The sequence below is a fragment of the Seriola dumerili genome, unplaced genomic scaffold, assembly GCF_002260705.1.
Source record: "Seriola dumerili isolate Sdu_G_001 unplaced genomic scaffold, Sdu_1.0 BDQW01000290.1, whole genome shotgun sequence".
Lineage (NCBI taxonomy): Eukaryota > Metazoa > Chordata > Actinopteri > Carangiformes > Carangidae > Seriola > Seriola dumerili.
The window spans coordinates 1,440,000-1,465,002 of NW_019174545.1; the positions used below are offsets into that span (position 1 = coordinate 1,440,000).

Consider the following 25,003-nt stretch of genomic DNA (forward strand, 5'->3'; position numbering starts at 1 on the left):
TAAGATAATACAGATAATACAGTGACCTTTCTTGTATTGACTTTAAGAAAGAAAATGGTGGCTGATTAGTTCAACATTTGTCACATCGTCTTGCAATGGGAAGTGACTGCAAGCCTGGAGAAGCCTGTAATGAGTATTCATATAAGTGGTGGCACTTGGATACACCGGCTAATTTTAATTTTCTGGGGATTATTTAGGGGATTATTAAGGCTTGAGTAGTTTGATGGGGTTTTTTTGTTGTTGTTTTTTTTTGGTGTGTGCACACTCAGCCAAAGTGGTTCCTGTTTGCTCGTCCCAGTTCAACTGTACCAGTCTTAGTCTGCACTCCTTTGCACAAATTTGGATCATCTGGCTTCACTAACTGACAAAGTTGGCAATGAGCATAAAGCTGAATTTAAAGCTTTAAATAGCTCTCCAGACACATTTTGCTGACAACACAGATGCTACATCAACATTTTCCTACAGTCTACGGACACTTGCTATGTTTCATCAAATACATACAGTCAAAATATGCTACATTTTGTACAGTGGACAGTCAACCCAGTTGTGGATCACTAAGTGGATACCATGTTCATTCACACGCCACAGACACATGGTGTATTTCATTGAATGAACCTCTTTTGCATTTCTTATTAGACTTCACACATGTTGAAAATGCTGCAGGCCCTATAAAAAAAATCACTGACTTTCACTGTCCTCAAATAACTTGTAATTTATAAGTTGTAAATCAATATAATAATTGGGGTTTATTACAGGATTTGTGATTAATTCAAACTTTAAACATTTGCAAGATCTTTTTAAAGGGTAAAGCTTATGCACGGAAAAGCGACTGACATGTAAAGCTCAAATAAGAGAACTGATCTATTTTTCTCTGAAAACAAAAGATACGAAGCGACTCATCTTAAAAGCTGACAGACACAGTACTGTGGTTTGTGTCAAATGATAGCAGCAGACTGTCACACCCAGTTTGTCCAGGATTTTGGTGGCTTCACCGTGTCAGCATCAGACTTTCATGTGACTAGCATCTGAGAGTTCCAGATAAAGGAGCATGTCAACTAAAAGAAGGTAAAAAGAAAACAAGTGCAGCTGATATCTTCACCCTCCAAAACTAGCAACCTATAAAAAAAAAAAAAACTGACATCAATCAGACTTTAGAATATGTGGTCTACAGACTGATAATACATCACGAAATACAAATGCCACAACAACAAAAACAACAGAATTCCTCTAGGGCCACAACCAAAATCCTCTACAAAGAAGTTTATCTCTGCTAGCTGCTCTAGGTCAGGTTCATGAAAAACTTGCGATGACTCTTGATCCCTTGGATCACTTGGTTCTTCCAGCAATCAAATAAGGATTTACAGTAAAAAAAAAAACAAAAACAAAGATACGATTGGATATCATCCCATGAAAAAAAGAATGTCCTTCAAAAAGGTTTTTCAAAGACCCTCATTACCCATAATGCTAAGCTTTTTCTCTCCTTTCACAGAGTACTTGTGCTTTGTAATATCCTCTGGTCGTTTTTGCTGTTGCCATGTGTCGAAACTGTTGTTCAGAGCAATTCATCAGGTTGTTAACGTGAAAGCAAACCTTACAACTTGGCAGGTTAGAGCTGGTTTGAAAACTTTGAGTCACAAGAGTCATTTAAGTAGCTCCTGTGTGCAAAGTAACAATGTTGTAAGTTTTTTTTCCAGTTCGATTCTATACCATGTCAGCCATGGATCGATAAACCAAAATTATATTGTTTTAGTTTTCACTCATTTGGTGCTGGCAAGTCAGTTTCCAGATGACAAATCAGCTGGTCGAGGTGTTCACTCCGGTTTAAGACGCTGCTGAAAGGGGACTTTCGTCTGTTGAAGCCATTTTCTAGTTGGAGCAAGTATTGATGTTCTTGCCGTCAGCAGCATCCTCCACCAGTGCTAAGTGATAATCAGTGGAGAGCGTGAAGTGGGACACGCAGCCCACCAAGCCTCCATTGTACTGCCTGTTTGTGTGAAGAGCTATCTCTTTCATGCCACCTTCAGGAGAGAGAGAGCACAGAGAAAACAGACATTGAAGGAAGAGAATATAGAGATCTAGAAATCACAATTACTTGTTTGACTTGAAGCATTTTACTAGATTGTGAGTTGTGAGCTCCACCTACCAACATATAAAGGCCCGTTGATATTGAGCTGCCTCATCTTGCCAGGTGACCTGCCTGTCTTTGCTCCATAGTCATCCACTGTCAGCTTCCCTGACTGGCCGTCCCTGAAGACAGAAGTGATAATAGTAAACTTATTCGTAAACCTGAGAAACAGGGCAAAGACTGTAATGTAATTCTTGGCACAGCACCTTACATTGACCGTGATGACCCCTTTTTGCATCAACGAAGTAATTATAGAAAATAAATTTATCCTTGGATTTTCCAATTTCCACATGGATTGCTTCTGAATGTCCTGCACAGAAAAAGGTATGTCCTCTTCTTGAAGCTCCGCTAATCATAAATTTTATATTAACCAATCAAATGACTATGTGTTCCTCATAGGGATGAAACCACAGACAATTATCACCTGATTCTGCAGTTTCCTTGAGCTCTGCGGGGTGGTTGTAATGTTAATGTTTTGGGTTTTTCCTCACTTCTCTAATAACTCTATATAAATGCTAATATTCCTCCATGTGTCTGCAAGATGTGTGAATAGCTATATGTTAATAAATCATAGTATGTTAGTGTTGAGTTTAGAGCTTGTTCTGCTGCCATCAAGTGGACAAGGAAATCAACCGGTGCAGCTTTAATGTCTGACGTGTAAAGACAAGTGAAGGCAAAACATAGCCACAGATGTGTTGTAATCATCACAGCAGACATTATTTGACAGGATTTCTTAATAAAAAGATGAATTCTTTTTAAAGCTTACCTCACAGCTTTGACTCTGTGCCACTTTCCATCACTAAAGGTCCCGTTGACAACAATGTTAGCTGCACCACTGCCCAGATTATAACTAGAACATGGAAACATATAGAAGGAGTTTAGCTAGCTACACAGGGTGCAGTGGGTTCACATTTGTATGGTACTGCCCAGATAAATCTTGGCTCTTTTCCAGGTAACAGTCCTGCCTCATACTTTGGGGTTTTTTTTTTTGTTTTTTTTTTTTAGCAGTGCTGAGCTCTCCCTTTTCTTCCTGACTCCTGTTTCGTCAAATGGACAGAGAACAAAGTGGTACATAGAATTTGAACTTAGACTAAAAAAGTTTTTGTTCTTTTTTATAACGTAGATATATTTTATAAAGAGTGAGTAGATATTAGTCGTGCATTTTACACAAACAAATACCTGAAGATTAGTGCACCATCTTGAAGCCCCATGGACAGGAAGTCACTGTTGGGTCTCATTGGACTGTCTCCTCGCCATAGCAACAAGCCATCTTTGGCTGTGCTCTTAAAACGCATGAAAAGGTTGGTCCTGGACCCAGAAACCCTGAAAAAATAAATAAAGTTTACAAGTGTTGTTTGCTGTGACAGTGAGAAACACCACTCATAGTTCTTTCACCAAATAATTAGTATGTACAGACTAACTATGAAAGTTCAAGGGGCCTTTAGGATATAAAATGAGGAACTGTAACTGAACATATCAACAGTAAAAGACACCAAAAACCCCTTGCATGCTTATTTCATACACGTTTCTCAACCAACCTTTTAAGGATATCGCTGTTGTCGTAGTTCAGGTAACTTCGCCCAATGAACTGTGGGATCTCAATGGCTTCAGTCACAGCTGTGCAGAGGAAACACTGTGTTTACTTCATATCACCACAAGGTGGCAGCATCATCATGTATCTACTGGTTGAAGCTAAAGGGGAACGCTAAAACTGATACTCTGAGGATACAGGAATGTTGGGAGGGAATATGTGTATTTTAATATCCGTTTGGAATTCATACAAGAAAACTTACTGTTCAAACAGTAATTCCCACACTCTGTTCAGTGAAAGCATTAGAAAAAAACAGAGAAGGCATAGATAGGCTTAAGGGATTATAATGTCCAGTCCATTATTCTATATGACATTACATGATAACAGAGGAAAAAGATTTAATCCATGAGAAGAGGAAAGATCATATCACGTGGGTAAAGCCATGTATTATACACTCACAGAAACAGTGCCATCATTAAAATTATTAGTAAGTTAATGGCAGCATCCGTTTTTTTTCTTTAATAAATCAGCAACTTGTTGAGGCTGCCATGTGTATCAGTGCATTTGTTTTTTACTTTACAAAAGATGGAAATGCCAAAAACAGATATATATTTATTCCTACTCCTCAAAACACATGGCACCAGCTTCAAAACATCTCTTCTGACAAGCATTGTGTAAACCACACACTGCTGTCAGTGATATGTATCATCTAATTTGATGCCTGATGTTCTCTAATCACAATACAACAAACTATGAAATGTTCTGCTACTATTGACTCCCATCAAACATTGGGACGTGCTGGTAATTGTTTGAACTCCACCAGAAAACCAATCACTGAATTGCCCCCATTCTATAATTTCGATGATCAATCAATAAATGTGTCTACTGACTTAATAACATGCATAAAATTCATATAGGAAAAATAGAAGTGCTGAGTAGTGCAACTGACCTTTCTGGCAGTGCCTGCCATCATACCCTAGGGGGCAGTCACACTCATATCCATCCCACTTTGGCCTGCAGGTCCCTCCATTGGCACAGGGACTTTCCACACATGGGTGTGCTGAGTTTGCAACATTGACACCACCAGCGGAGCCAGTTGTTATTGGGATGGTGCGGTCATTGAGAACCAGCTGGGGAGGTGAGAAGAAAACAGACGGAGAGAAGGAAAATGAAGATGAAGCAAGAAAAGGTGTAAAACTCTTGTCATAGTGGTCGGCTTTGTGGCTGGTGAGATTATATATTTAAATACAGTGACAACTGTCAGACTTCTGGACCCCACTTTATATATATAGCCATACCTTCTGTATAATTCCAGTAAAGGGCTTTATTACACCTGCCGTCCTCTTGGTTTTATCATATTCTGGTACTCCTCCAATATAGAGAGGTGAACTGCAGTTGATCTGAGTGAAAGCTCCCTGCAGAAAAAGATTAGTTATGTCAACCTTTCATGAATAAATCTAGTTATACCATATAAATGAATATGTTCATGAATATTAACATCACTCGGGCCTGCTTCGCTTATAAAATACTTGATACTTCATATGTCTGACCAGGTATAGTATAATTTCCTCTCCTCATGCACTTTGCACTTACATCAAGTTTACTCATGGAAGATGCTGGAATATTAAATCACATACAGAAGTTGGCATGTTACCTGTATTTGTTATACAAACAGTTTTTTGTTATGTGTCATAAGTATGTCATGTTTAATGAGCCAGGTAATGTTAAACAGCCAAATTTCACGTCTCCATAAAACAAAAAAATGAAGTTATTTTGTAGTTAGAGAACCAAACCTGGGTTAAAAAAGACCATTCACTGTCACACATTTAAAATGTGTCAATGCGCCGCCCATGTTGCTTTGCTTCTGCTGAAAGTGTGCCTAAACATCAGAACTTAATGAAGTGTGTGTGAATGCTCTGTTGCTGAGTTTATTATAAGGTTTTTCTGCCCTCTTGTGGTCAAAAATAACAAACCAGCTTTACGCAAGACACATCGAAGGAAAATACCTCAGCAATTCCCTCCATTGGCCTCTGGCTGTCCACCTGCAGGATACCGCTCTTTGCTGTGCGGGACACCCTCAGCTCGTGCCAAGTGTCCAGACTGATCTGCTCCTCACTCCTGTTGCACAGATCATCACATTTAGCATCAAGTTAGAAAATCTAAATTGAAGATGAAAATAAAAGAGACATACTAGAATAAGAGCGGATCTATCCAGTACCTTATGACTGATCCTCCGGAGCCGCAGTCAAATCTGAACTCTACATATCTGTCCACCAGGTTTATAGCCAGGAAGTCTCCACTGCCTGCATCATCACTGTACAGCAGCATCCCGTCGGGCATCGATGGCCGAAACGTCAGCTCAAACTCCATGAAGGACAGATAACTCTGAGAGGACTGAGGCCAGGGGAGGACAGCGTACGAAAACACTGTCTCATTGAAGAGTGGTGAGGACAGTGAGAAACCTGAGGAGTTTGAGAGAAGATAAGAGAAAAGAACAGGCGGAAGGAAAGAAAAAGGATTTGGGCCATGGGGGAAGAAGAGGCGTTGAGCATTAAAATGATTAAAAGTGAAGGGGAGGAAAAGGAAGAAGTCGGTGAGAACAGAAGAAATGGGAAGAAAGGACATGTGGAGGAGGAAAAGAAAGTGGTAGGTTGTATTGTCTGAAAGCTGGTCTGACATGCAATCAATCCCTCTGCCTCTATATTAGAAATAATAATCCTCATCTCAACCAATTTTCTTCATATTGCACTCAACCGTTCAGTAATTACCTTAAAAGGTGTGTGTGACAGTCTATGACAGCCGTCGAGTAAGAACAAACCTCAAAGAGACTTTCTGCTTTTGCAGAGGCACAAAACTCCTCTTATAGACAAGACAAGTGTCTGTTATTTGTGTGGGTGTGAGAAAATACAGTTGACTCACTCTCTTCGCAAAGTGCTCCCCTGAAGCCGAGTGGGCACAGGCAGATGTAGCCGTCAGCACGGTTTGCAAAACAGACACCGCCATTGGCACAGCTGACCAGGTCACACACAGTGTCGCTGCACTCACCTGGTACAGAGTGGCAAGGAGATATGAGCGGATTAGGCCAGACTCAGCACATGTATCTACACACATAACAACTACTAAAACAAATACAGTTTCAGCGGTTGCATTATTTCCAACTTTCATGTCACACAATAAGTAAAAAGGGAATTTTAAGATGGAAAGTGTTTTATATTTTTACTGCTTTCATGAAATCATGTTTTACAAAATCCTGTGGGAGCCATAATTTCCCAAACATTTCTACTTCCCGATTCAGTGAAAAAAATCTATGTATATCTGCCAAAATCTAATTATCAAAAACAATTTTTTCTGTCATTGTGTCAGAGAATGATCTAAAGTGGTGAACAATTTAGATATAATAAGCAGATATTTTCTCTGTTCTTACATTAACATGTTTGTGTGTCTCTATGGTTGCAGCTTTAACCAAAGGTTGAACGCTGAATCATGATACGCTCTCAGATTGTGCAATGAATAAACAAACTCATTCAAATTCAAATAAAGCTGTCTAACTTTATTACAATTATTTATGTATGAAGCCCAAAATAAGTTAGTTTAGACTCTAAATCTGCCTCTAAACTACTCAACGGAGAGGAGAACCAGTGTATTATGAGTAATGTGGAAAGAACTCATTTCACAAACTCACATGTGTACTGTATGCTTCCTCACCTATATCAGCTCCACTCAGAGCTCTGCCCAGAGGCCAGGGTCTGATATCTGTGGCTTTGTTGTTGATGATCAGACTCTGAATGCAGCCAACAAAACCACGATTTGCCCCCGTCGCCCTGACCAGCCAATAAGCACTCGGGGATCCCCCCACATACAGCGGCGAGCGGAAGGTGATCTTTGTGTACTGTCCCTGAGACATCGAGGGTGAAGAAAACATCCCTTATTACTATGAACACACACGGTACTTTAATCCAATGTTATTAATAATGGACGACACATCCTTTGTTAATAATAAACACATGCTGAAGCTCTGTATGTCTTATTGTTACCTGTGAGCGTCCAGATATAGGGGTGTCGTTGTCCATACGGAGCCAGCCGCTCATGCCGTCTCTGAAGACAGTTACTGTGTGCCACTGACCAAGAACTACACGACTCTCGCTAACTATCTGAGCTGCTCCTGTACCACAGTTAAACCTGTAGAGACAAAGATGAAACGGGTAATTATTATGTATATATTCATGAAGAATATGCTGTAAACAGCTCAAATGATGAGCATCCTTGAACCCCTAAATTTCCCCTTAATTTTTTCCTGTTAGAAAGTGCTGTTTATCCCCGTTTCCAGGCTTTGTGCTATGCTAAGCTAACTGACCATTGCTGTACCTTCGTATTGGAGAGACTGAGAATGTATTTCCAAAAATGCTTAACTTTTGGCACACTGTATCATATGTATATTCTGTATGTGCTTATTGCAACAGCTCACTGAAGATGTATAGTGCTTAAAATGAGTAAAATATATTTTAGGTGCAATGTTTTTATAGTTAAATCACATAGAAATGCATCATTAAATCTTACATCAGTCATGAGTTTTATATTTATATTTGTTTTTTTGTTTCCTTTTAATGAATAATTGCTAGCAGTATTCCTGAAACTGTTTTCTTAAAAACCTTTATTTTACATCTGTTTTTTTTTCGACCAACATTATGTAAAAGCTAACATTACATCGAAATGTAGTTTGTATTTCTTATTTAGCCTTTGATGTGTGGTTGCGTTAAATTCTTTCTTAACCCATAAGTGATACACTGGATATGCAAAATGCGAGTCACTCTTCCTCACCTGTAGTGCAGCTTGCCTCGCACCAGAGCCAAAGAGGTAAAGTCTCCACGGCCGTGTTCGTTCTCCCCACAGTATAGCAGCAAGCCATCCTCAGAGTCTGCCTGCACCAGAGAGAAACTGTTTCAAATACGTTTTGTCGGGACAAAAACACAAAGGTGTAAAAACAGCTCACTCCCTCACCTTGAACTCCAAAGTGATCTGAAAGGTCTGGTAAGAGTTTTTCAAGGGTTCTAAAGTCATGTGAGAGTAGCCGTAGAACCTGGGAAAGTTCACCGATACCACTGAAGAGGAACAAAGGATAAAATCATGATAAATTCATGATAAAAGAGCTGGGTGGGAATAGCTGCAAAAAGTAAGGCAGACAACGTATTACGCTTCTCTCACCCTCGGAGCAAGTGTCCCCTCTTCTTCCGAGGTTACAGTGGCAACGTGAACCTCCACTGTCATAATCACTGAGACAGAAGCTGTCGGGGGGACACACAGTATCATCGCAGGTCAGGTCATACATGCGAGGTATGTCACCTTTCCAGGGTGACATGGTTGGGGTGGTAGTGGTGGTGGGCACAGTGATGCTGGGGTGGATCCAAACAGGAAAAAAGAGAAAGAAGTTTAGTTTTCAGTCTTCTGAGAAAACACGATTTTTACAGTGCAAATCGGGCATTAGGTAGTCTTCAATGCATTTATTGTATTGTTCTGTCCTCAGGTTTGTCTAAATGTTACATTTGCTTTTTCCTCATAGATACTCTTCCCTCTGTGCTTTAGGGAAAGAAACAACCAGGATAAAAAAAGTATTGAATATTACTTATTAAGTATAGTCAGGCCAGTGTATATTTTCTCCAGTTAAAGCTGTACATTACATACAACCAGTGACAGCTTAAATTGATGTGACATTTCAGTGCACTGCTCCAATCAACATCTTAAATCATATAATAAAGTGGAAGAGCATGAAAAAAGCAAACTGTAGCTGGCTTTTAGGAGCAGAAAGCCAGGAGAGACAACAACCTAGCAATCAAAGAGCAAGAGGAACATCAATAAGAACAGATATTTTATTGAGATAAAAAAAAACCTTCCTGATACCCCTGTTTTTTTTTTTCTTCATAGGAAAAAAACATGTTAATGATCAGCTTTGCCATTAAGAGAGAGGCTGTTACCTTCTCCACTAACTAATAAACAGCACTGACATCTTTTCAATCAAAAACATCGCAACAACATCAGTGAAAACAGAAACCACCGTAGGCCAGGGCTCCTAAGGTACATCATACCTGGTAGTGGTAAGTGGGGCAGTAGTTGTGGTGTCAGGATTGGTACTGGGCTCTGAAGTGGTGGGGAAGACCAGATCTGAGAAGTCTGGGAAGATGGACGAGCTGGGGGTGGTGGTGGTGGTGGAAACTGGTGGGACAGTGACATTGGGAGGAGCGATGGTGTTCATACGGTAAACAACGTTCCGACCAGACGGTGGACCAGAACGTGAACGGAGCTGGGATTTCCTGTTGTCCTGACTGATACCTGGGAATGGCTTCAACTAGGAAGCAGACGAGTAAAGAAATAACAGAAAGGAGGGATAGAGAATTATTTTAGAGTGTCACAGGTTAACGCACAATTGCCATCACTTCTTTTTACCATGTGTACCATGTGTTCAGCAGCTAATTTCACCTCTATCTATAATCTAATTTGATTTAAGAGTCTGAATAAACTCAAAATGAAATTTCAATTATCACTATCCAACTCTGTCATGTAAAAACCCACCTCTTCAATAAAGATATCATAATCGGAGTCATCAATGTCAAAGCCATCATCATCTTTGATCCCGGAGTCTGTGATGTAACGCCCATAATCCCCACTGCCAACTTCTGATGCGCCTGTTAAGGATGTCGATGAGGATTATTCCATGTCTGTTATTAAATGCTGTGAAAGGACTTAAATGGTGACAGCAGTGAAATGAAGGGAAACACACATGTCCACAAATACAAGTCATGAGTTGAACACAGTAAATGGAGGTCAGAGAATCACATGATTAGAGAACAAGAAGTAAGGGAGTGACACTGCAAACATACAGTAAAGTCCAAATTTACTTCATGTTGTTTCTGTAGCAGGAAAATTCATGAAAATTCAAGACTGTGAAAACAGGTGTTCCGTTTGCTTGTATTCACAGCGTCCATTGAAAACCTGTAAATATATCTATTATCAATAATTATGTCCTATTTTTCCTCTTCTTCTTCTCCTTTACTGTATCATTCTTTTTTAAGTGGCAGGCTGGTGCTCATTAAAACCAATCCCTCTTACTCAGTGTTGAAATGAGATTTTATACAGATACTACATGACCACCACTGGTGCAGGTTTGGACTTTTCCTCCATTTGCAGTATCACCATCATGTGCCACAATGATATTTCAGTCACAGCAAAGTAACATGACAATGAACATGACCTAAACAACAAACAATAACGACTGGTTCACTGAAGATGTTGAAGAACGATGGCTCTTTCTATAATGACTGATCATGTTGTGGAAAATGTGACCATATTTCACTGATGATGATGATTATGATGATGATGATGATGATGATAGACATGAGTATACAGCTGCTGTTGGCCGACTGGGTCTACCTGTTAGCCTGTACCCCTGCTGCTGCACCACGTACTGAAAGGTGTCTCCTCGATACAAAACAGTGCCATAGGGAGCTCATAATGTGCAAAGACAAAGTCAGACAGTGAGTACAGTGAGCGTGGTTTAAAACCACTGCCAAAAATCATCATCAACATTAATTAGTTAGTAATTCTTTTTTTTTTTTTTAACCTAATCAACCAATCTGATAAAGGTAGGTTAGCTAATTGAAAGCCCAAAGAGCTGCTATAACCCTGTCCTCAATAACTAAATGTGTTGTTCCACACAGTGTTGGGGAAGCTACTTTGAAAGCACACTGTAGCTTTGTAAGCGACCAGTTGAACTGCAGCAAAGCTACCCTAGAATTAAATCTAGTTTAACTAATCAAAGCTACTTAGAAAACGTAGTTCAAACTACTTTGTAAAAAAAATAATGAAATTGACAAAGAACATGTGATAAGAAATGATAACAAAATATAATACAAAAAAGTTACATGATGGCAAAAAATGCCATTCAGCTGAGTTTATTGCAAAAAGTGCCTTATTGTTCACAGGTCATACATCAACCAAAAAAATAAATACCCAACTACTTATGGGAAAGTCAAAGGAATGTCACTTTGGTTTTGTATACAATAGCTGCCGGAGTATGGCCATGAGGATTCAGGCTGAGATTTGGGAGGTTTATCCATGATGATGTTGTCACTGTGTGGCAACGCCTGACCTTGGCTTCTAAACACGCACTACACAAAAGGTCAAGTGTGGAGGTGACTGCCTGACAAATGCATTATCTGGGCTGCCTTCACAGTGGTTGGGGCTGGTCACAGGGGGTTCAGTTATAGTAGAGTAGAGAATAATCAAAATAGTTTTTTGTTACTACACAAAAATGGCAAAAAAAAGTATCAATCACTATGAATCACTGAATCATGAATCTATGAACTTTTGAAAAATGTAGTTAAACTATTAGTTCAATTACAAGAAGTTTACTAGTCCCCAACACTGGTTACACACATTTACACACATACATTTAGTGCATATGTGTTGGACAATACTGTATAGTAAGCCCTATGTTAAATTTACTTTTTAAAAACACACTATACATTTTTGTATATTTTATATCATACTTTATTCAGTTATACTGAGTGTATTATTACTAGTCTCTAAAGTTGAAAAAACAATAGAGTGCATGTTCAATATAACACCTCCCTTCCCATCCACGCTACACTGAGGAAGATTAATCTTAGCTTACATAACAGCATCCCCTCCCTTTTCTCTCCTTGCCATTCCACCTCCCCATCTATCTGCATTGTACAGTATCATTCCCCATGTAGTGTTGTGGAGTGATATTAGACAACATATACGAATAAAATAAAATTTCATTTGTCAAACATCTCATGGAAACTTGACTTTTAAGCTTGAATAGATGCCAAGATTTAAAGTGCTAATTTGCACAGCCTAATAACATTAAGTCCTGAATACTGAGTGCTGGCATACATGGAGGGGGGGATGCCCAAAAAGCCCTCAGAAAACTAATCTGCTGTTGTGTAACAATCCCCCTCAATCCATACCACCCTCTTTCTAACCACTATGAACACACACACACACACACACACACACACACACACACACACACACACACAATGCACCGCTGCTTGAGTGAACAGCGGGGGTGGGCTTGACTGACTGACATACTTTTCTTGTCGCTCTCTCAGTGATAGCTTGTGTGTGTGTGTGTGTGTGTGTGTGTCTGTGTGTCTGTGTGTGTGTGTGTGTCCATCAGGGTGTGGACGGGCAGAGAAGGGGTCTGGCATTCCGTCCTTAATCCTGTCTGATGAGACTCGGACGTAACCCGCTTTCATCCCCTGCTGAGAAACCACGCTTCTCTATCTCTTCGTTTCTGTCCGTCTGTCTCTGTGTCTCTCTGACCGACTCGATTTATCTTGTTTCATGGAACTTTCGTTGACATTATTCTTAACTTCTAATATTATCTCTCTCCCGTCCATCCTTCTAGCTTTGTCTTTGTCTCTGTGCAGTCTAGCAGGACTGAAGGGGCTTAGTTCAATCAGAGCAGTTTACAACAGTGTGACAGCTAACATAGCGTGTGAAGCGGGGTGGCCTGTGTGTACTGTGACTACAAGGCAGTTTAATTTTAATAATCATACATACATACATTATGCCCACTAATCTGTAGGTAAACTACTTGTCATGGTCCTTTAATCCATTAATACATTGCTATAACTGCATGTTTTTGTATTTGTGTATGTCTCCCACACACCTGTGTGAATGCGTACGTGTTTGTGTGCTTTAATATCAATCACCACCCTCCCCCACACACCACCAGCAGCCGACTACATCAAAAATAATAAAGTAAATGACTCTGTTGCTCTATATCTCCACCATCCAGGGCTACAGTCAGAAAACCCCACTGACACACTGACAGGTGCTGTCCTACATTCAAGCAAATGCTGAAAGAGGCAAACTGTCTAGTACCATTTATTTCATTGATTTTTCACATGATGATTTGAGGGGGTTTTGTGAGCCTTTCAAATACCAAAAAAACACAAATTAATGCTAAATTGTAAGAAATTTGGAAAATTTATATTCAAAATTGCAAGATTTCTCATTATATTATGGGATTCCCTGTGATGACACTTTAATAACAGCAAAAATATGCTTCAGCTCTAAACCAAATATAATCAGCTTCATATGTTAACTTAGACTGGAAGGTGGGAGATAAAATATGCTGAAAAAATAAAGTAAAGCACATTATGCAGTACAGGATGAAGTTCTACTCATCTTCAATTATGTTCTCTTTAATTATGCCTCTACTCTAACCGAGAGAATTCCAGAGAAACTTTGAGTTTCAAAAACGTATCATTGCTTCACACTGCGGGGAGAAGACAACTGTCTCCACAGTAACACTGGGGTTTATATAGTGTGGTTGAACATGGTAAATTTTTTATTGTGAGGGTAACTTTGGCCATGCAAAAATGAGCATGGTGTGTTTAGTTCTGTGTGGGTGTAATGTTGAAACTAAACTGAAATTGAGTTTGTTTTTGAAATGTGGTTGAAACCACGGTAACGAGAGAGCTGGGACTAAGATCTGATGGATGTAACATCACAGCACATTTTGCTCAGAGATAAACATTTGGCCTTACCAAGAGTGCGCACAGGGTTGTTGATGTGGCTGGGTGGGCTAACCCCGTGCACATTGACCGCCCGGACAACAAACTGGTACTCCGTTTCCGGTATTAACCCCTTCAAAACCATGGAGTTAGTCTCAATGGGCTCACGAATATACGTCCACTCCGTGTCCATTTCTGGCCTGAGAAAAAACAAGGACATGTATAAAGATACACAAACATAAACTGAATGATCTATTAAAGTTTGTTAAATAGTTTTGTTTTCTGATATTTCCACATCTGTGTGTGACATTTTACAAAACACTAGTGTTCTTTAGCTAATTTTTTGATTTTCTTTTTTTTTTACAAATAAATAAAAAATCATCATTCTCAAAACATCTTCAGTGTAATTGTTTTTTGTGAGGGATGTTTTCAAAATTCTGACCAGTCACTTCATTGTGCTCCTCCTGCTGTTCTATGTACCTGGAAATGAGCAGTGAAAATGACTGCCAAGAGAACAATTACTCACAATTGTAGCTCTGAATAATTCAAAGTCAGAAAAATATTGAATCACTTTTCAAACAAATCAAAAGGAGCAATTGATTGAGCGGTTTCTTTTTCATCATCTTACTAATTTCAAGCTGCTTGAAGCCTCAAAGTGTTATTTTATGCTTTAAACAGACATTGAAAAGTAAAGCAAAGAATAAAGTGATGATCTCCTGGACTTTATTTTTTTTGGCTATCATCTCCAGCTTCCATCTCAAACACTATGTTTGTGTGTTGATTTTGGGCGCCTGGAGCTACAGCTATCTGCTGAATAGAGTCATCTTCATCATCACTCAATGTCTCCCTTCAGTAAGACCTCTTTTGATGTAAGAGGAGAAAGATGTGCCTCTGACACAGCCCTTTTGTGTGGAAAATCCCTACTTCATGCAAAAAACAGGCACTGATTCACATCTACTCTCTCACAGTAAGTGACAGTCTCTCTGCCTCTGTCCCCCTCTCTCTTTGCTCAATCGCAGGGTGTTAACTTCACACCATGAAGGGCAACACTACTGTGTTTTAAAGCTTATTTCTTTTTATGTCTTTATAACTTTTTTCTTTTCTTATTTTCTTTTAAAAACAACTCTTATGGGGGCATTTTAAAATTCTATTTGCCTTTTTTATTTGTGTCTGGCAAATCACCAGAGGACTCTGGGCAAATTAGTTCTGACCTCAACTTCCTTGACATTGTAGCCAGAGGACTCGTCAAGACATTGGAAGTTCCTTTATGTGTGTGTGTGTGTGTGTGCATATACCATTGATGTGTGTGAGGCTGGACACAACTAGAGTATGAAGTTCATTCTTTCTCATGTCCCAACTGACCCTCATGTCAAAACACAAATGGTTACACTGAACAGACCAGCAAAGACCTCATGAAATTAACTATAAAAGAGAGCTGTGTATTCTGTAGTATTGCAATGTGACAGTGAGTCTGATTAATGAGGCTAAATATGCAGCTATCTACACCCATTAATGCACACAGATAAAGTTTGGAAAGAACTGCAATTTAAAACAGATTATCTCTTAATATGATGCTTCATTTGTGTTTTGTTTTATATTTTTCTGCCAATAAAACACTCCCACATATTTTGCCCAAAAAAAGTAAAATTCATTAGTCATTTTTTATAGCATAAAAGCTTCTCCTGTTCCAATTCCCCTTACACTGCCATTATAATGGTGTTTATGGTTAAAAAGCCTAATTTATATTCTGCGTTTGTTTGTCCCAGTTTCTATTCATTTTGCTTACACATAAGAGAATGTTCAAATTGAAAGAAGTACTTCTGGTTACGTCTTTCATATCTGTTTATCAAATTTGGAGCTATAGCCGGGAGTCAGTTAGCTTCGCTTAGCATAAAGATTGGGAGAGGAGGAACACAGGGCGCCTGGCTCACTCCAAAGGGTCAAAAACAGGCAAATAGCACCTCAAACTCTCACAAATTAACATATTATACCCTGTTAAACAACAGGTTTTGATTTTACAGGGAGACTCATGGTGACACTGCAGTCACTGAAGTCACTGCATGGCCAAGATATAGTTCCTGCATATAACTCCTCATAAAACCAGAATTTGTTGTTTTCACATTTCACTTTGTGTACAAGTTAAACAAGATAAAATATGACATGTTAATTACTGAGCTTTAAATATGCTGGTAGGTGGATTTTGTTGCTTTCAGACAGAGCAAAGCCAGACGTTTTTCCCCTGCTTCTCATCTTTATGCTAAGCTAAGCTAAGCTAAACTAGCTGTTGGCTACATATTTATTTTTATATGTGTATTTCCCCAAATCTCAATCTATTGCTTTAAAACACTGTTATTTCAATGGCTGCACCACTACATCTGAAACTACCTCTGAAACTTCTCTTAACTAAAGTTTGGGCTTGATCACTGCTTGGCACCATCAAGAGATCAGCGTGGTTATCAACGATACATGGAGGCAGTGTTCTGGGAAAAAGCTCTCTGAATTGTCCAATAACAAATGGCTTATCAATAAAGAGAATGAACAGGAAGGTGATTGGACACAGTCATTGATGGAACAAGGCTTTTCACTCCATGACATGACCACTTCAAGTTGCCCTTTACCTGATGAGCTGGTTTGATAGTTTGTATGTGGGTGACCTGTGTGTTTTTGAGTGGCTGTGCTCCAATGTACGTCCCTGTGATTGTGTGTGTTGTGTGCTGACAGCAACACGGTGCTGGTGAGATCTTTATAAATTTCATAAACGTGAAGCTTCATCAATTACTTTTCTGAAGGTTGATCAATCATTTATGACTGACCTGATGTAAGCCACCAGGAAGTGAAGGACAGGTGCGCTACCCTCGCTCTCTCCTTGCTGCCATGACAACGCCAGCTCTGTGTCAGATACAGCCATGACAACAGGCTGAGTGGGGGGCGATGGGGGCATGCACATTTCTGATGGCAGAGAGCGAAATTGAATTTAGTGAGTTATTAACAATACTACAGTAGAAATAATAGCATCAGCTTTAAAATGGATTCCAACTCACATATTCTTACCATGTGAGGCGGTGCTGATGTCTCTGGGCATGCTGGGCCTACCCTCCCCTGCCCAGCCATAAGCTCCAACACTGACTCTGTACTTAGTGTTCACCTTTAGGTTACCAATGTCCACATCCTAGAAGACCATTTATATGGAGGAATTGGTATAGAGATACAGATAGATAAGGAAAGATAAGCAAGAGCACATCAGCAAGGACGGTCAGAGGGAGAGAAGAGAAAACAGGAAAAAGACAGGAGGCAATGCGAAAAAGAAAATTACTGGAAGTGGACATTGTCAAATCTAGCTATAAATGTCAACTGCGATAAGATAAAGCAGGTACAGGGTCTAAATCATTAAAAAAAAGACTAGAAGATACTTACAAAGCTTGCTTGTCCATCAAATTGCCCCTTTGAGAAAATAAGAGCAGAGGTGTCCATAAATATTTGAGTATCACAGCACTGACAAAGTTCAGGCACATTTCATTGTACTGAGTACTGTAGTTTTAGGTTTTTCATAGAAAGTGAGAAAGGAAGGTCATTGTCACCAAAAAATAATATAAATACTCACCAAATATTAAAAGTGAAAACAAAACTAAATAGTTTTAGGCAGAGCAGGTAGTTTTTAAACATATATTACTTACGTAGTGCATTTGCACAGGACTATTACACATTTGCTGCTCTAGTTTTAAAGCAGTAGGTGGGTGCATATGGGATAAACTTTAATTGAACTTCAGTGATTGTTTTCACCATAATGAAGCAACATGTCACCCAGTGCAACAGTTTTTTGTGGTTTTAATGGTTTTTTGTGGAGCTGTGTGGCACAGAGGAATAAAATCAGGCTTCGGATACGAAGACACTAGTTGTTAGTAGGATCAATTCACTCTTTGTTTTAGTCTTTTCATGGCATTTGTTGACAATAGGAAAAATGTATATCACCAACCTCACCTTCTAAATGTTTTGTTTTTACTTATAGCTAAGGATGTTCATTACTTATTTGAAAGTGATGAACAGGAACAGGTTAAAAGTCTCTGTACACTCACAGTGGTCAGCATGTCCAGGCTGAGAGGCACCTCCATCAAAGATGCTGTACCCACTGGATGACCATTCCTCATCTCTGTATAGAAGACCTGAAAAACATCCACACAGTCAAAGACAAAGACTCATACAAACACATACTGTATGAGAAAAAGTATCTTTCTGTTCCAGTAAAATCAAGCCTATTTTGGTAGTGTTTGATTTAGCTAACATTCATAAATGTCACATCTGTTGTGTTGGATCAGAGCACCATTTTTTTTTTAACCTTTAAGCACCTACACTATCAAGACATGGCAGTGACAACATAAACACTGCACCATACGGAGGAAATACTATGAAGAAACAGGATTATTTTATTATTCCAAAGTGACTGGCTAAATGAACACAAATCTGCGAGTCGTGGGGAAGCTAGGTAGCTGACTAATCCTCTTAGTGAGGACATATGGTCAAAAGCACAGCACACACAGTCATACTGATCCTCACTTTGTTAATGGTTAACTCAAAACAAACACTAGAAAGGAAGGAAGGAAGGAAGGAAGGAAGGAAGGAAGGAAGGAAGGAAGGAAGGAAGGAAGGAAGGAAGGAAATTGGGTTGTGGGATCATTCAAAAAATATAAAAAAAAATGAAACACTTGAGGGAACAAACAAAAAGTATGGTTGCTTAAAAGTTATGTCAGAATAAAAAAGGAAAGAGGACAGACTCAGTCCACTTTATGCCACAATAATACATAAAAACTAGAGTAAAAGCCTGCCATGCCATTGCATACTGCTAAATTTATGTCCATTATGTCTCTACCAAGTAAAACAAATACTGTCAGTACTTGAGTACATCTTGCCTGGGGTGGACACTAAATAAAGATTTGAGACAACATCTTTCAGAGCTGTATTGCCTCTGAAAAAGCATACATTTGGCAGTGAAAGGGTTCCATCAAAACACCAGAAATTTCAAAATATCAATCTAGCCCTCAAGGTCATTTTGGTGGACAGTGAGTTTGACAGGCACTTTAAAAGCAGAAAAAATATGGGGGTCCATCCATGTCAGTGGCTTGCAGAGAAAAATGGGCATGCAAAAAAAAGAGAGGAAATTTGATTTGTGACGTAGCTTAGAAGTTGTTTTTGTTTTTTGGGGGATTTTTCGCGAGTTGAAAACCTTTTAATGCATTTTGAAAAAGAGTTCTGAAAAGGAACATGTGGGGTTTGTGCCTTTTAGGTATGTGATACCTGGCAAGAAAGCCTTGAGACTGAAATGACTGCTGGTCAACAGGGTTATACTGCTAAACCCACCAGCCAAGGGCTACTGGATTGTAAACATCTTACCTAGACTAATAAAAAAATATGAAGTGCTGGAAGAAATTGAAAATAAATATATGTGCTCATAAGATAAAAACCCATATGTCATTGTTTTTATACAGTTTTATATAGGAAAATATCAAAGACAATCAATATTTATATCAAAAGTAAAGTTGAAATAGTCTTTTATTATTTAATGTAAAATCACAATTTGTGACTGTACCTTGTATCCAGTGATGGTGCTAACATGTCGCCGTGGCATCTTCCATCGTACACTGAAGGCTGTGCAGTTGATTGTCTCTAGCTGAATGTCTAATGGAGGACTCAAACGATCTGGTTTATACAAATACAAAGAAAGACATAACATTGCATGAATTGACATGAATCGATTGCTAATGTTGCTCCATGTCTGCTGGATGTTTAAATAGCTGTGTAGCTGACATGCTCACCATTTATAACATAGCATTGTCGTAGGTTTAATATAAAATACACACTTTTTGACCACACATTTATCCTATCCTTTCCATGTGAAGATTTCATTTTCAGAAACAAATTGAAAACAAATTTTTAGTTGTTAACATTGTTCAGAAAAAGTAAAGAAGTTGCACTTCCAAGAATTGCCTGCCTGGTCAGAAAAGCCTTGTCAATAGTTCCATGCAAAAACAAGTCTGTTGCAGTATCTTTCCATATAATCAATGATAGTCTGAACAAAACCTACACTGGATTTCACCTGAGTATATTTGAACGGTGGAAAAAAGGACCACTTGAGATGACATAACCTGTAGTTTGACATGCTGGCTTATAATATCAACTGACGCTTACTTCAGATGTCATTATTTTCACGGCCTGAGTTATTAAATCCAAGGTACTTCTGTGGCACTACAGGGGATTGTGATTTCACTTCCAGTGTTCAACCGTGGCCTGAAAATACTTCAGGAGGCTCTTATGGGAGCAAGAGAGAGAAATATCTATAGCTGTAGATCATCAGTGCTCCTGATGACCTACTGTATATGCATTACCAAGCTTTAATGGAGGAACATGAGCAGACAAGTGCCCTCAGAGCCTCATGGTCATACACTTTATGTCAAAATATTTGCACATAGTGGATGATTGCAACATCCAGATCAAAAGACTCCTTAAAATGCTTGATAATATACAGTAGCTGAACATGATACATTTTAAATTTTTAATGAATTTACTAAATTAAGAGTAGATTCTGATAGTACCTGAAAAAAGGTGTCTGCACAGTGCACAGGCAGTGATAGATTGAGATTGTTAGTAGTTTCTCTTTCTAGGATTTGCACTTAGTTGGGATTTAGTTCAAAATGTAAATATTAGCCATAATTGCCCTTTCTCTGTCTAAGTGATAAAAAGACAGACATCGCTGGTATAGACTGACATGAAGATCACACAAAAACTAAATATAGCAAAGCAGAACTCAGTAAATTGAAATCTCATGTAGCTACAACACTGCTCTTTTCCACTTTCCTTTTTCTCTCCTCTTTATTTCTTGTGACTCTTCACTTCCTATGCCGACCTCACTCCAGTCCTGTCCCCCTGACTCCTCTCCTGTTGGCATCTCCACTCCTTTCTCGTACCCTTCTCCCTGCTCTTCCATCCGAGCAGATAATGCAATATGTCAGCTGAATTCCCCGATCATCCATATCTCCCCAGGGGTGTGGCCCAGCGAATGTACGGGTGAGCTGAACTCACAGAATTAGAGCAGATAGAGAGTTGACTCTCTCAAATCATCATCTTTATGGCCATCAACATACAGCGGCTTACAGTGGTGTTTCAAGTGAAAGATAGGTCTGGGTACAAATTATAATACTCAGAGGGACTGGAATTAAACTGTTCTCTAATCTGTATGAATCCTGAAAATCTTAACATAAACCCCTGAAACTAATGGATTATGTTTGATCAGTATGACTAGATTAGGTATTGACCCTGGTCCTGTAGGTGCCTCCTCAGGTGGCCTCTTGAGTAGCTACCAAAGCTGTTCTTGTGCTGAGCTGGACACTTTTTTTGGAAATGATAAAAACAATTAATAATTGTTTTTTCTTAAATAGATCTGGAAAAATTAGTATGTTAAATTGTGATAACACAACCTTCCGAACCAGTTGGCAAGATGCCATTCAGAAATACTCTCTGACCAAATGATGGAACTGATATGTTACGAAGCTGTATGCTACATTAAGATGATAACTTATGAAATCAATGTTCACGCTTAACTTACTGTGATAATTATGTTTAAATCACATTGAAGACCAGTTAACACTATCAAATACTAAAAGTTGTGTTACTTCACCAAACTGCAGCAGCAAGTCTTTCTGAAGTCCACAGGTAGCAGGAGTGATATCCACAGGCTAAAGCTAACAGGCTAATAAGCACTGGTTCTGGTCCCTGAACCCTGAAGCTCTAAAACCGTCTCTTTACCTTCCTTTGGACAGCGACTCTGCTCAAGAGCTCGTATCAGCAGCCGTCGAGTCAGGTTTATACAGGTTTGTAGTACTGAAGCGCAGCGCACACAGCTACAGTAAGCCCTGATTGTAGCAGTCACCACCTGCGTTGATTAAAGCTAAACTTTGTCACACGGTACTGAGCTTGTTTTTGTCATGTCGGATCACTTTTCTTATCAAGCCTGGGTGCAAATTGTTTTCATTGTACACTGAAGATCCTGTTCAGTGAGGCCAATAAGTCCATAATCTTATGAAACAGTGCACTTTAGATAAAGCATAAAGCAACAGTTGTAGCATCTCATACAGTATCTTACACATTGGCCTTTTCCAAATGCACCAAACACATGTACTAGACCAGATTGGCAAATTGCCACAACTGATCATTTAGGATATCTGTAGAGGTGGGAAAATTTCAGGTTGAAGTATTGTCCAAATAAGAGCTCAACTACTATAGGAATTTTTTTTTTTTGTGTCAGTATTTGTATAATAGACAGTATATAGTATATCTACATATTTAAGATTTGAAACTATTCCATAATGCAAATAGTACACATCTTTTTTTTTTTAGATGTGACTTAGATATGTGCTGAGAGGGACATTTTGCATTTGAAAAGAAAAAGAATACTTTTCAGTACTCTCTGATGGACAAATTATGTAATGGAGCCAGTCTTTAAATGACCCAAAATGTATCTTTGTCATTTATATTTATATATATTCATTCCTGTCGGCTTCAAACAAGTAAATATAAAGCCGTTTTTAATCCATTATGGGGTGCAGGTTAAAACACTGAGCTTTTCATTTATGTTGAGATGTCAATGCTTCTGACACATTTATACAACTAGGGACAGAAAAAACAAACAGGTGCTCTCATTATACTTGCTCTCACTTGATCAACAATTATCCAATCTTAAATTCAGGTTTCTTCTTTCTGAACAAGCCACCTTCTCTATCACTCTGATTCTACATCTCCACTTTTCGAGTCAGTCATGTAGAAGTGCTGCTCTTTCCAGGTCTGAGTCATCCAAAAATGAATGAGCATGAAGACACATGCTGTTGTGCTCCTCTTCAGCATGAATTAGGAAATAATACATTAACACTGACAAAGGGAAAATTGTTTTCACATTTTCATTGTCTTTCACCAAATTAAGTTTCACGTACTGAGTGTGAGGGGATGGAAAAGATCAATTAAAATGCATGCATACTGCGACAAGGTAATAGCTTTAGATACACATTATAATAAGTGTAAAAAAAATAAAGCTACTGAATGGTTCTAAAAATAATTCAATAGGTTATTCTAACCAGGGAAAAAAGCTGTCAAAATCCTGAAAAGTGAGACCACTTTGAGGTGAGATGTCATTCAATTTTAACGCTTTCCAAATATAATTATTTTTGTTATTTAAAGGCTGACGTGATTCATCTGGACATCGATGCCTGTTGACACCCCCCCCCCCTTAGAATGAGACTTGAAAGACCTCAAAACAAACAACAAGTACAAATGTCACTGGAAGTCATGAGGACAGACCTACAGCCGTCCTCTGTATATGGCAGTCTCGACTGTGGAGTTTTCTGTGCTGACAGACAGATGTAATAGTCAGCTTGCTAAGGCCTGTGGGTCTGAGAGACTGAAGGAGTGGGGGAGAAACACAACAGACAGTCAGAGAGAGTGACAGCGAGAGAAAAAGGAAGTGATGGAAAGAGAGAAAGAGGGGGAAAAGGAACGAAACTGGGACAGAAAAAGTGTTCAGGGTGACAGGATAACAAAGAAAGACAGAGACAGGGAGAGAGACATTGACAGAGAGAGACACTGTGGAAATGACAAAATCAACAAGGATTTTTTGCCCAAAGAGGCAAAGAGCTAGAGCTGAATATTACTGTTATTTCTCCTTTTCTTTCAAAGATCTTTTAATTTTCACAGAAAATATATTTAAGCTACAGTTTTTGTTTTTTAATCAAGAAAACACAAATTTTCAACAATTCATATTCATGTCCCTTTTCTGCCTCAAATGTAATTTAAATTACAGTTTAGATAGATAAATGCAGTTCACTGGTTATTGTTCAAATGGAGCTAATGCTGCTGATCAGTGGGGTGTAACATGCAACATGTTGCACAGTGAGCTTTGATACAGACTAATCACTTTTATACTGTATGAGCAGGGATGTGTATAATGGAGATGACATTATGATGATGGTATGTTTTCCTAATGATGAGCACCCAGCAGCCATATTATTTTGCTTGAATCTTTTATTGCCATGAACCAAAGTTTAAGCACTTTACAAGTTTGAAGGTGTCACACAGATTGTTAATGTGAATTATTGCCGCTACGCTAATTCAAATGTGACCTGACAAAGTTTTAAAGCAGGCTTAAAGATACTTAATGTAATCAAATGAAAGAAAAGATGAGCACATACAAAGGTTTCCCTCATCCACATTCTCAATATATATATCTCAAATATATTAGTTATTATTATTATTTGTATTATTATTAATAATAATAATAATAATAATAATATTAAACCTTGTCATGCTTGTTTTGAGCTGATGAACTTACCAGATCTCCGAACATTTGATCTTCTTGCACAAAAGCAAACGCTGGCCGCGCATATTGCAAAGAGAAGTAAGTACAGGAGACTCCTTCCTTTACATGTAGATTCCATGTCTTCTTCTGGTCGAAAGTTTAAACGGTCAAATGTTCATTTTAAGACACATTCAAACGCACCTGTAACTGTAAATGTAACTGATCCCTTTGCTGATAAAACTTTTCTCTCTTAAAAAAAAATACAAAAAAACGTCTTTATCAAGATTCTGGCGCTAACGCCATCCAAAGGCAGGCAGAGACTGCCCGAGAGGAAAGGGCAGCTACGGTTTGACACTGATAAGATTACAGTCTGCAAAAGATCAGTGGGTCGGACACATTAACGAACGGACAGACTGCCACAGTGCCCCGACAGGCGCGCTGACAGACGATGGAGAAGGCTGTCCCGACAATTC

At 38.9% G+C, this 25,003-nt stretch overlaps 1 protein-coding gene across 1 annotated transcript; it reads right to left on the reverse strand.

Moving 5' to 3' along the window:
• Positions 1–1,866: 1,866 nt before the first annotated feature.
• egflam (EGF like, fibronectin type III and laminin G domains) lies at positions 1,867–24,669 on the reverse strand. The gene is made up of 25 exons (XM_022757810.1): positions 24,564–24,669; positions 19,779–19,888; positions 18,271–18,357; positions 17,612–17,638; positions 17,249–17,366; positions 17,011–17,146; positions 14,231–14,397; positions 10,221–10,333; positions 9,737–9,996; positions 8,859–9,046; positions 8,655–8,755; positions 8,475–8,575; positions 7,691–7,835; positions 7,362–7,551; positions 6,576–6,701; positions 5,875–6,118; positions 5,663–5,774; positions 4,955–5,071; positions 4,606–4,786; positions 3,919–3,942; positions 3,664–3,742; positions 3,305–3,448; positions 2,892–2,975; positions 2,144–2,247; positions 1,867–2,018 (listed from the first exon to the last, which is right to left on the reverse strand). The coding sequence occupies exons 1-25, from the start codon at positions 24,667–24,669 to the stop codon at positions 1,867–1,869; spliced, it is 3,216 nt and encodes a 1,071-aa protein (XP_022613531.1).
• Positions 24,670–25,003: the final 334 nt, after the last annotated feature.